The sequence below is a fragment of the Penicillium soppii genome (assembly GCF_028829465.1).
Source record: "Penicillium soppii strain IBT 18220 chromosome Unknown utg000004l, whole genome shotgun sequence".
NCBI lineage: Eukaryota > Fungi > Ascomycota > Eurotiomycetes > Eurotiales > Aspergillaceae > Penicillium > Penicillium soppii.
In genome coordinates, this window is record NW_026643234.1 from 4,972,099 (window position 1) to 4,984,275 (window position 12,177).

A 12,177-nucleotide genomic window follows, 5' to 3' on the forward strand; every position below is an offset into this window, starting at 1 on the left:
CCGTAGGTAGTTAGACTATCTGGGGGAACACATTTATGAAAGCCAAGTCAAGCCAAGTCTTTTTGCTCATCGAGATAATTACCGCATATTTTTAGCCGCTTCATTTATTGAACTATGATTGGGTTGTGGCTGTTCCTGCGTCCGAGTCCCCATCGCCAAGCACCACAGGTAACAGGGTGTGTAAATGTGTAAATGATTAAAACGTTTCATCCCTTGCAGGGTTGGTGATGTGAGGGGTCTCTGACATGCAGCATATTTTTGATTATTGACTGTCGAAAGAAAGTTCTGTTGCCGTTCTATCCATGTTATAATTATAACTCGGAGCACCAGCTGGGAAAATATCGAGTCACGAACTAATATCAGCGCTAGTCTAGATATAAGGCTAGTACTGAACAGTGCGCAGGTACTAGCGCCAAAATACCAAAGACAAAAAAAAAAAGTCTCAGTCCGAATGTCGACGCTAAGAGCCTCCAGCCACGTTATGCCCCAGTTAGGGCACAGGCCGCTGGTTCACTGAGTCATCTGACCGTGAAGGACTTCAGTGTCAATATGTCGGTAAGCAGAAAGAGAAACCTGGGAACCTGCGAGCTATTCTTAGCCTTAGAGTTTATCATTTTGTTCATCGATACATCATGTAGTAGGCAATTTTATGCGATGACATGTACCGGGGATGCAGTATACGAGAGACCATGGGTCACAAGTTCAACAAGTTATACGGAGTACTGCATACTACGGTGTGCCTGGGTAGAATTGTGTTCAGGTGGCCCCTGTTTCACCTCGCATGTCCGATCGCGAGATATGACTTGTGATTTGTGTGATTTGATTAGTTATTAAATTATTAATATGGGCTTAACTTAAAAAGAGGTTTCCAGAGTGATACGGCAGCCCTAGTATCATAATTGTATAAATGAAACGAAATGAAATAATGTAACTCCAGGAATATAGTCAGCCTTGGTAGGCGTTGGTAAGATTGTAGGAGGCGTAAGAAGGCAGCAGAGGAAACAATTCCAGGGCTCTGCAAGGCTTGGCGGTCGCTTACAACGAGTTCAAGAGTAGCATTGTCTTGGTCCCTTGATTTGAATAAAGGGTTCACCTATTTTCGTTCGCTCAGACTTGTGTCAGGCTTAAATTTTAACTGGGTCTCTTCGAATCCTTTTGATGTAATTGACGTGGAAATTATTCCGACCCATCATCCTGATGACACTGACTTTGCATTGTTGTATTCTGTAACATCTGATCGGCCGGATCGGCGGATCAGCCATCGACATATAAGCACATACGGAGGACCTAGGTAATGAAGACATGTTACAGTGACACGAGAGTATATATGAAGCATCTTACGTGGCATAGTGCCTCGCATAATGATATTAGTAACGAGGCTGTTCCAACCGGTATGGTTCATACCTTGTAAATTCACCCGAGGGCGGCACCAAGCTTTTGAGGGTCCTAGGTTCTTTTTCCCCAACAGCGCATGGGGCTAACACTCCCTTAGAGCCCTTATTGATCCACTTTATATTCCACTTTTCACCACTTTTCGAGTCCATTGAGAGTCCAATCATAGACATTTGTCTCGGAGTCTCACCCCGGCTTTGCCACACGAGTCCAATCACAGGTGTTCAGCCTCTACAATAATACAATATTGGAGGCACTAAGGGGATCGGTCAAACCCGCCTCCTCCTTTTTTTAGCCGTGCAGCCCGTCTCCTGATCTAGCGTGGCAGTGTACGTGATACTTGGTTGCATATGTAGAAGATAAAAAAAAAAGATAAAAAGCGAGTTGATATTCCCACGTCGGTCCTTCCTTTTCCACAGATCGGTCCACTCGTTTCCACTTTCCCAAATCATTATTTAATACATTGCGCTCGCCCACCTATCTCTTCTTGTATTGCAACTTCTTCTTTTCTTCCTTCAAAACATATCATATCTCTTCTGACTGCAGTATACAATGCCGTCTTTTATGAAGTTCGCTACCGCGGCTCTCGCCGTGGCTGCTCCTCTCGTCTCTGCTCAGACTTACTCGGACTGCAACCCCCTCAAGCAGTCCAACTGCCCTGCTGATAAGGGCTCCACCGAATCAACTTTGCACTTCGACTTCACTCAGGCCAGTGCCCTCGAGCAGTGGAAAACTACCGCTGGTACCGTTAACACTGGCGCTAATGGCGCCGAATTCACTCTCGCCAAGAAGGGTGATGCTCCCACCATCCGTAGCAACTTCTACATCTGGTATGGAGAAATTTCCGTCGAGATGAAGTCTGCTCCTGGTACCGGTGTGGTCAGCTCTATTGTTCTGGAATCTGATACTTTGGACGAAGTTGATTGGGTAAGTCATCAAACATTCTTCGGATCTATAGAGAAGAGATAAAAGGAAGAATGCCGTGCTAACTTTCTCACAGGAGGCTCTTGGCGGAAACAACGCCCAGATTGAGACCAATTACTTTGGAAAGGGTGATACCTCTACCTATGACCGTGACACTTGGCCCAATGTCGCTACCCCTCACGATGTTTTCCACACTTACACCGTTAAGTGGACCAAGGACCAAATGATCTGGTCCGTTGATGGCAACGTCGTCCGCACTCTCAACTACGCCGATGCTCAGGGCGGTGCTCGCTTCCCCCAGACCCCCATGGATATCCGCATTGGTATCTGGGCTGGTGGTGACTCTGGCAACGGCCAGGGTACCATTGACTGGGCTGGTGGTTTGACCGACTACTCCAAGGCTCCTTTCTCCATGTACATCAAGAGCGTGACCATCAAGAACGACAACCCCGCCCAGTCCTACTCTTACAACGGCAACTCTGGCAACGCCGACAGCATCCAGGTTAACGGTGCCGGTGTGACTGCCCGCTCTACCACCTCCTCCGAGCCCGCCTCTACCTCCACCCAGGCTTCCACCTCGGCCTCCACTGCTGCCTCTACTGAGGCCTCCACCTCCGCTGCTACCACTCTGGCCACCTCCGCTGCTACTACCCTGGCCACCACCACCCAGGGCTCCTCCACCGCCAAGTCCACCGAAGCCTCCTCCACTGCTGGCTCCAGCTCTGGCGTCTCCCCCAGCAGCTCTGGTGCTGCCGGTTCCTCTGGGTCCGGCTCCAGCTCCCAGACTGGCTCTCAGACTGGCTCTGGTTCCTCCAGCTCTGGCTCTGGCTCTGGCTCCAGTTCCGGCTCTAGCACCGTTGGTTCTGGCTCCAGCGCCAGCAGCGCCAGTGCCAGTGCTAGCTCCAGCCCCGCTTTCAATGCGGCCTCCTCCCTTGCTTCCAACTACCTCGGACCGATCTCCCTCATGGGCCTGATCACCGCCATGCTCCAGCTGTGAATGTCCTTGGCGCTTTTGGTTTTTTTACGCATCATTAAACTGGGCTGGACCGGGTATGGTAATGCTTTGACGTGCGCGTTTTCTTTCTTTCTGTATCATTTTTTCTTCATGCTCGTGCCGGTCTGTTTGGACCGGCTAGATGTACATCGTCGGGTTTAGCGGAGTGGTCAAGTGTATCTACAAGTATCATCCTTTGCCGGTGAGCAAAGTCGAATAATTCAATTCAGCCACTATCAATAGTTCATTTTCTTTTCTTCTCGTACAATGCAGATCTAGATCCATTGACCGCTTGTTTGGCCTGCGCTTGGGTCGTCTAGCTTTCCACTATTGAACTCAATTGCCCCATCTGTATTGAGAGCCTATCCGACATGGATATTTGCATTGAGCCGGCATAGATCATATGTACTTGTCTTTGTTTACCTTCATATTTGGCTTGTGTTACTACTGCAAGGTATGCACGCCGTGTAATGTGACACCCACCGGACAAAGATCCCGAGATCAATAGGAACAGGCGAAATGTGTGTCGAGGATTTACTTTCCTTCTAATCTTTACGTTTATAAAGTCTAGAAACAGCTATCAATGGGAACATATTGTGAAGCAAATTACTACGTTTATTGAATTATATATTTTCAACCCAAAAGAGCTAAAAAGACATGTCATGCGACTGCCGTAGTTCGCATATATTGAACTATGAACATTGGCATAACCAGTAGTGCGAAAACACAAATGCAATTCGTAAATCGTTAAACATGAGACCTTGAAACCCCAAGCAAAACAATACGCAATCTGTACGCCGTTAAACCAAATCCAATAACAAACTCCCAGCCCCCTACTCACCCAGCCCCATCCCCAGCCCCGGTGGATCAAGTGGACCCCAACTGGCGCGCCAGCCACAACACCGAGTCCGCAACAGCGCGATGATGGCCGGCAGCGCGGAGCAGCCTAAAAGTCTCATCATTGTCGCGACCCTGCTGCTCATCCCCAACCGACCGACGAAAAAACGCAAACGGCGACGCGCCCAGCCGCGCCGCATCGCGCGCATGCTCCCGCGCCACAATCCCCACAGCCTCGAGATGGTCGTCTAGCGTGCTAAAGCGCGCAGTCAGGGACTCGGCCTTTGCGCCAATCTGCGCGCGTAGACGCGCCAAGTACTCTGCTCGGCGCCGTGCTTGGAGGCCTGCTTGTGGGGTTGCTGTTGAGAGGAGGCTTTCGAGGGCGGAGCGCAGGTCTGGGAGGAGGGAGTCGTATTCTCGGATGGCGGTCTGGAGGGATTGGGATATGCCAGTGAATTCGAGGTCTAGGGCGTGGTGCGCGGTTGGGAGGGTTGTTTTTAGGTGCGTTGAGAGGGTTGAGAGATGGGTTTCGGTTTCTTTGAGGGTTTGGTTGAGGGGCGTTAGGGTTGTGAGGGTTGTGTTGAGGATTGATTGGAGGTTTGTTTGGGTGGTTGTCAGGGGGGTTGATTGTTGTTGTTGTTGTTGATGGTGTGGGTGGGGGGTTGTGCAGCTGCTGGCGTAGAGGGTTTCAATGCTGGGGATTCGGCAGAGGTCTTTGGCTTGGTGGACGAGCTCTGGGAGGATGAGCAGGTGCAGGATGAGGGCGATCAGGACCGTGTTAATTGCGGCGCGGGCGAGAGTCGTGTTGATGCCTAAGATAGCTTCGGATGGTTGCTTGGGCGCTGGCGCAGACGAGCCAGCGTCTGCATTGCCCTTGGGCGGGTTCTGTTCGCGAGCCTTACCGGGCGAAGAGACTTTGCGCCGTTTTTTCGTGCCTTCAGACCCTGGTTGTGTTGGTGTGCGCACATATTCCACCCATGATTCATCGATGTTGCGCGCTTCGCAGATCGAGGGCATGATAAGCTCCGGGCCCGATACCCATGAGGAGGTCAGAGGGTCGGCTGTCTTCGTGCCCTTGGTGTTCTTGGGAGACTTTGGTGACTTTGAAGTCCTTGGAGTCTTAGAGGTTGTGTCTTTCTTTTCCAGAGAAGGCGTCGTGGCCATCACCCACGACTCGTCGATGGCCCGACGATCTATAGTATGTTCCGTAGACATGGCGCGAACATGTCAACCCAGGGTTGAGTTGAGAATATCGTAGAAGCGACTGAAGTATTTTCACAATTCTTTTAAAAAGAATCCTTTGACCATATCACAAAGTTTTTGCGCAAAGAAAACATTTACATTCAGGCTGTTGCGGTGAGTTGTGACAAGGCCAAGAAAAGAAACATCGGAGAAAACGCCCGCAAGCCCCGAGAATCTTCAGCAACACAACCATGCGCCTACTACGACCGCGCTTGCTGACTGCCAATCGAGCTTTGCCGTGGCATTTCACAAGGTCGCGATTGTCAAATACATCACTTCGCCATTGCTCATGCTCTGAAAATCGCGATCCTCTCCCTCCCACCGACCACCGAGCTCTCGGAACCGCCCAAGAGCTCTTCACATCCTCCGTCTACAGCCCTGGGTCACCTCTATTCCTCCCAAATGGCACACACGTCGTCAACAAGTTGATATCTTTCCTTCGCACCCAGTACCTGCAATATGGCTTCCGCGAAGTCCTCACCCCGACCATCTACAAAAAATCCCTCTGGGAGATCTCGGGACACTGGCAAAACTACAAAGATGATATGTACGAGGTGACCGGTCGCGGAGCCAGTGGTGATGCAGATGGCGAGCTTGGCGAGGATGAATCCTACGGTCTAAAGCCAATGAATTGTCCAGGTCACTGCCTACTCTTCAAGTCTCAAAACCACTCCTACCGCGACATGCCAGTGCGTTATGCAGACTTCAGCCCGCTGCACCGGAACGAAGTCTCTGGCTCGCTAACTGGCCTGACGCGTGTGCGTCGCTTTCATCAAGACGACGGTCATATTTTCTGTCGGCCGCAGCAGATCAAGGCAGAGATCGCATCCGCGCTAGGGTTCGTGGATATGGCGATGAAGACCTTCGGGCTTGGTCCGTATCGCTTGGTTCTGTCTACTCGACCAGAGACGGATTATATTGGCACATTGGAGATGTGGGATAATGCCGAGGGGCAACTTCGCGAAGCGCTCAATAGCACGGGTCGGGAATGGGCGCTCAACGAGGGCGATGGTGCCTTCTATGGCCCTAAGATTGATATCCAGCTCCAGGACAAGGCGGGAAAATTCCACCAGCTGTCTACAATTCAGCTGGATATGAATCTCCCCCAGCGGTTTGAGCTAGAATATCAGGTTGCAGAGGGTGAGCCAGACTACAACCCGGCCACACCGGGAGTGGCGACTCCTGTTTTAATTCATCGGGCCATCTTTGGTTCCCTGGAGCGCTTTTTGGCACTGCTGATTGAAGAGCATGGCGGTCATTGGCCCTTCTGGCTTTCTCCCCGCCAGGCCATCATTCTGACCGTCAACCAAGATGCCGCTGTTGTTCAACGGGCTCAGGAAGCGGCCGCCAAGTTCTCTGGATTCCGCGCCTTGCTCAACGACGGCCCCGCCCAGTCGCCCCGTCCGCTGTCATCTGTCGACTCTACCTTTTTGGTTGACGTTGACACTAGCCCACAGACCCTCGGCAAAAAGATTCAGCGCGCCAAACAGATGAAGTACAACCTCATTTTCATCCTCGGACCGCGTGATGTCGCAGAGGGTGGTGTCACTGTTGATGTCACTGGACAGATGCACAGCAAGACAGACAAGGAAGGGGCACAATTGCAGGCGCTGATCAAAGCCAAACTTGGCGATGATGCCCTGCAGAACCCTCGCGCTGTCAAACTTTGTGTGGACGATGTCCATCCGCTATTGGTGGAACTCGAAAAGAATTTTGTTTGATTGTACTATTTTAGCGCTTGTGCTACATATATTCCCATCTCTTTTGACTGTATGCTAAATTTATTCATTATTGAAGATTTTGACTGCGCTGACTGCGCATCAAGATTTGATCTATCTGGCCACGCCCTTCAGCAACATACACTACGCGGCTATCCTCGGGTATTGACGCCTCAGGCAGAAATGACTCCGAGTTCGGGGACACTCTATGGAGCCAGTGAGTATAAATATCGAGTCAACAGGGCCGTTTCTGGTCATAGAGTGAGTAGTGATGAAATCAGAAGAAGCTAATAACATATTCCAAGAATTCTTGACTCAATTGCCCATCAATTGCAGATCAATTGATGCCACAGCTGCGAATCTTCATGTCACGTGACTCCTATGTCGGCGCCGAAAACTCGGCGTCATTGACGATCGGGAGTGATTTGAGTCACAGCATTCTTCATTGGTCTTTTTTGTAATTTTCTCTCTTTTTCACTTCTATAAGAACACTCAGTTGTCCAGCTTTCTGGATATCACAAGTTTCAATTAGACATCGAGTCTGCTGTATATCTTTTGATCTCTTATCAACTTTATCAACTTCGCCCCGCGGTACCCCGCCAACACCCGCCATGCCGATGTATGTTGACAGCTATATGTATTCGAACTCGACTAATTGTTTGAAGGCTCAAGGATCCCTCAACGAAGTACAAGCCGTACAAGCCGCTGAACCTGCCTAACCGTCAATGGCCTAACAAGATTATCGATAAGCCTCCGCGTTGGATGGCCACTGATCTGCGCGATGGCAACCAGTCCCTGCCCGATCCAATGGTACGAATTATTATACGGATGACTCATGTTCCTCAAACTAATTGAAAGTGCTTTAGGATGGTGAGGCAAAGTATAAGTTCTTCAAGATGCTCGTGGACATCGGATATAAGGAAATCGAAGTATCCTTCCCATCTGCATCCCAAACGGATTTCGACTTCACCCGCCGCCTGGTCGAAGAACCTGGTCTCACTCCCGACGATGTTGCCCTGCAGGTCCTGGCTCCTTGTCGTGAGGACCTCATTCGCCGAACAGTTGACTCCCTGAAGGGCGCCAAGAAGGCCATCCTCCACATCTACCTCGCAACCAGCCCTTGTTTCCGTCGCATCGTCTTCAACATGGATCGCCAAAAGAGTCTCGAATTGGCCGTCAAGTGCACCAAGTACGCTCGCTCTATCACCAAGGATGACCCCTCCCAGGCTGGTACCGACTGGCAATTTGAGTTCTCCCCCGAGACATTCTCCGATACCGAGCCCGAATTCGCCGTCGAGGTCTGCCAGGCTGTTAAGGAGGCTTGGGAGCCTACTGCTGAGAGACCCATTATCTTCAACTTGCCCGCCACAGTAGAGATGTCTACCCCCAACGTCTTCGCTGATCAGGTTGAGTACTTCTGCACAAACATGACCGAGCGCGAGAAGTTCGTCGTATCAGTCCACCCCCACAACGACCGTGGCTGCGCCGTCGCCGCCGCCGAGCTGGCTCAGATGGCTGGTGCCGATCGTGTAGAGGGTACCCTGTTCGGTAACGGCGAGCGCACCGGAAACGTCGATCTAGTCACCCTGGCTCTGAACCTATACACACAAGGTGTCTCACCCAAGGTCGACTTCTCAGATATCAACTCCATCATCAAGGTAGTAGAGGAGAGCAACAAGATCCCCGTGAACGAGCGCTGGCCCTACGGCGGACAGCTCGTTGTCTGTGCGTTCTCAGGTAGCCACCAGGACGCAATCAAGAAGGGCTTCAAGCTCCGCGAGGACGCCGTCGCCGCCGGACAAGACCCCGAATGGGAAGTTCCCTACCTGCCCCTCGACCCGCAAGATATTGGCCGTACCTACGAGGCCGTCATCCGTGTCAACTCCCAGAGTGGAAAGGGTGGTGCCGCCTGGATCATCCTGCGCAGCTTGGAGCTGGATCTCCCCCGTGCTCTGCAGGTCGAATTCAGCAAGCTTGTTCAAGTGAAGACCGAGGCTGTTAACCGTGAACTGAAGCCTACTGAGATCGTCACTCTCTTCGAAGAAGCTTACCACCTCAAGTCAAACCCTCGCTTCAACTTGGTCGATTACAGCATTACTACCGACCGCTCGCAGTCCCCTGCTCCCCCCGAGCCTGGCAAGGCCCTCAACACCAAGAACCTCAAGCGTCGCTTCACTGGTATTATTGAAATCGATAATGTTCAGCATGCTATCACTGGTGTTGGCCCGGGTGCTATCTCCTCTCTGGCCACTGCTCTGTCTAGTCTCGGCATCGACCTCGATGTCCGCGACTACAAGGAGCACTCCATAGGTCTCGGCCGTGACGTCAAGGCCGTCACATACATCCAGTGCACAGCAGCCGGCAGTGAACAGCAAGTGTGGGGTGTCGGTATTCACCAGGATGTGGTCCAGGCCTCTCTGATTGCGCTTCTCAGCGCCGCCAGCTCGGTAAGCACTACTTGTTGATCCATAACATTGTGATACCACTAACTCAATTCTAGTTCCTCGCTTCCCAATCTGGCTCTCCTGCTCCTTTCCGCCCTATTCGCTCCAACACCCTCACCAATGAGGACCTGCAGGCCCTCGAGCACCTGACTGGTGCTGAGCCTGTCCCTTCCAATGGTGGCCTGGCCCCTCAAGTCAATATCGAGCAGCTGACGAAACAAGCCGAAAGCCAGTAAATGTAAAAACAGAAAACAACAAGAAGCATTCAAAAGTGATAGCAATTTTGCATATACCATGATCTATTCAATTCAATCAATTTGTCTTATTCCACTTCATGGATCAAAACTCACCATAAACCGGAATTGGTGTGGAAATTTGAATATATACATCTCCGATGCTAGCCATACCAAAACCAAATCATTTAATAGTCATAATCATTCCAGCCGTATATCAAAACTTTTTGCATGTATATCTACACTCGCCAACTCATCAGGCCATCACCAGCTTAAGCAAATTACCAAATCCCATCCAACCACCCCCTCCGACTCTGCGCCCCATAAGCATTGAACCCCTGCGGCCCCTCCGCAGGGATGATATACCCATTCTCACAAGACGAGAAGGAAACCGTCGGCTGATTCGCATAGAACGTATCGAAGCCCGAGTCCAGCGCTTCAGCAAGACTATTCACTTTGCCCGCTGGGTGGAGTTGTAGCCATGGCTCTCGACACGCGTCGCCTTCACAGGACTTCAGAACCAGCACTAGGGCATTGAGCCGAGAGATGATCTGCGGGAGTTCGCGATTTGCGATCTTGTAGCTTTGCTTGGCTGGTTGAGCGCCGAGATTCTTGGTTTGGTGCGGATCGCCCTGGGTTGGGTTTGTTAGGGTTTGCTTTCTTTGCTTGCACCAGTGGTGACTAGCGGCTCGCATACCTTGAGATCGTAAAATTCTTTCTCATTCGTGCACCATACTGCGTAGTACAGACTGTAGTCGTCAGACACTAGTCTTATTCCCTTGTATGTGTTGCGCTGGTAGCTGTTGTGCGCTTGGTCCAGCTTGTCACTGGCGTAGCCGTAGATTCCTTCCGGCACGGCCTGGATACTACGTTAGGTCTGTGTGAGGGTACATGTTGGTTCACTTACCAGTCCCCAGTACTCAATGGCAACATGCTCGTTTCTGTTGTGGGCAGTGCTGGCTGCGATGGTCGTCGGAATCTTCTTACCATCCAGACCTTGCCTGGTGGCTCCAGCTATGGAAAGGAAGGTCGGTGCCAGATCAGTGTGACTGGTAATTGCGTCCAAAGTCACATTTTTACCAATACCAGGTCCTCGAACGATAAGTGGGACATTTATATCAGTTTCTATGGCTTGTTAGCGCAATCCATCTGGCACGATCCACCCCCAAGCCACAAATAAACTCACCATAACCGCAATTTTTCCCAGGCTGCATCCGATGCTGCCCCAGATGATACCCATTATCCGTTGAAAAGAAAATATAAGTATTATCCAGCTCCCCCAGCCTCTCCAACTTCTCCACAAGCTCCCCAATCATCTCATCAACAGCCTGCAACGCCCGCAGCCGACACCGCTGGAACTCATCAATATAATCGATATGCGTCTGGTTCAACTCTGGCACATTCTCCACCCAACTGACGGCATTCTCAATCAACGAGTTGAAACTTTCGTCCCGCGGCGCCTTGACATCTTTAAACAGATCCGCATGCCTCGGTGCAAACTCCGGCTCCCCGAACCAGTTCGCGTTCCGCGCCGAGTCATGCGACCCGTTCGAGTGCGGCGCGTTCGGCGCTACAGTCAACATCCACGGCCTGTCTTGTTTGACCGCGTCGTCGATGAACCCGGATGCTTTTTCCGCAATCACGTCCGTCGAGTAGTTCCCGTCGTACTTTACGGGCGGCGCGCCGTTGCGCGTCATCCGCGCATACCAGTACCGGTAGGTGTAAGGGTCTAGGAGAAAGTCTGAGCCGTTGAATCCACGCACGTACGGGTCGTTGTAGTTCTCTTCTGTGTGGGCGTTCCACATCTAGTTGGGTTAGGGGCTGCTTTTCTTATTCATTGTTTTTTATTGATGGCTGGCTTACTTTGCCGACGTAGTAGGTGTTGTAGCCTGCATCTTGCATCCAGAGAGGGAGGTAATTGTCGTTCCAGCCTGCTGAAACTACTTTAGGGTAGCCGCCGTAGGGAAGGCCGACGTCTGTGACGTTCGTGTTATGGGGCATGCGGCCGGTCCAGAGGTTTGCTCGCGAGGGACAGCATAGTGCAATTGAGCAGAAGTGCTTAGAGTAACTTGTTCCTTGTTGAACGAGTGTTTTCTTTGATGCGTGTTAGATTCTCGGATGAGGACTGGATCGAGTATAAATCGGGCATGCTGACCTGCAACTTGGGCATATGCTCTAAGCCACCGACATATTTTCCTTGATCGTCTGTCAAAATGAACAAGATGTTAGGCTGCTTGGCAACAGCGACCGTCGCTAGTAACAAGAAGGTTAGGAGATTCATGGTTTTGCCGAGCTTGCTCCTTCTAAACTGTACGGAGGCCAGGGAAGCTATATACCCCGATATATCAACCCCTTCTATCAAACCTGCGTCATATAGATACGATATTGAATGG

At 51.1% G+C, this 12,177-nt stretch overlaps 5 protein-coding genes across 5 annotated transcripts; 3 read left to right on the forward strand and 2 right to left on the reverse strand.

The window, feature by feature from the left end:
* Positions 1–1,944: 1,944 nt before the first annotated feature.
* On the forward strand, positions 1,945–3,313 carry N7529_005313 (glycoside hydrolase family 16 protein; the record flags this gene model as incomplete). The annotated part of the gene is made up of 3 exons (XM_057240840.1): positions 1,945–2,319; positions 2,393–3,081; positions 3,190–3,313. 3 exons carry the CDS (start codon positions 1,945–1,947, stop codon positions 3,311–3,313), a joined length of 1,188 nt encoding a protein of 395 aa, XP_057100135.1.
* Positions 3,314–4,177: 864 nt separating this feature from the next.
* Positions 4,178–5,362, reverse strand: N7529_005314 (uncharacterized protein; the record flags this gene model as incomplete). The annotated part of the gene is made up of 1 exon (XM_057240841.1): positions 4,178–5,362. The coding sequence occupies one exon, from the start codon at positions 5,360–5,362 to the stop codon at positions 4,178–4,180; it is 1,185 nt and encodes a 394-aa protein (XP_057100136.1).
* Positions 5,363–5,580: 218 nt separating this feature from the next.
* Positions 5,581–7,110, forward strand: N7529_005315 (threonine--tRNA ligase MST1; the record flags this gene model as incomplete). The annotated part of the gene is made up of 1 exon (XM_057240842.1): positions 5,581–7,110. The coding sequence occupies one exon, from the start codon at positions 5,581–5,583 to the stop codon at positions 7,108–7,110; it is 1,530 nt and encodes a 509-aa protein (XP_057100137.1).
* Positions 7,111–7,718: 608 nt separating this feature from the next.
* On the forward strand, positions 7,719–9,787 carry N7529_005316 (2-isopropylmalate synthase; the record flags this gene model as incomplete). The annotated part of the gene is made up of 4 exons (XM_057240843.1): positions 7,719–7,726; positions 7,773–7,917; positions 7,974–9,554; positions 9,608–9,787. The coding sequence occupies 4 exons, from the start codon at positions 7,719–7,721 to the stop codon at positions 9,785–9,787; spliced, it is 1,914 nt and encodes a 637-aa protein (XP_057100138.1).
* Positions 9,788–10,065: 278 nt separating this feature from the next.
* Positions 10,066–12,137, reverse strand: N7529_005317 (sulfatase family protein; the record flags this gene model as incomplete). The annotated part of the gene is made up of 6 exons (XM_057240844.1): positions 10,066–10,416; positions 10,482–10,643; positions 10,692–10,909; positions 10,971–11,589; positions 11,648–11,878; positions 11,940–12,137. Coding segments are annotated over 6 exons (1,779 nt in total), but the record flags the coding sequence as incomplete, so codon positions are not given.
* Between the last annotated feature and the right edge of the window lie 40 nt (positions 12,138–12,177).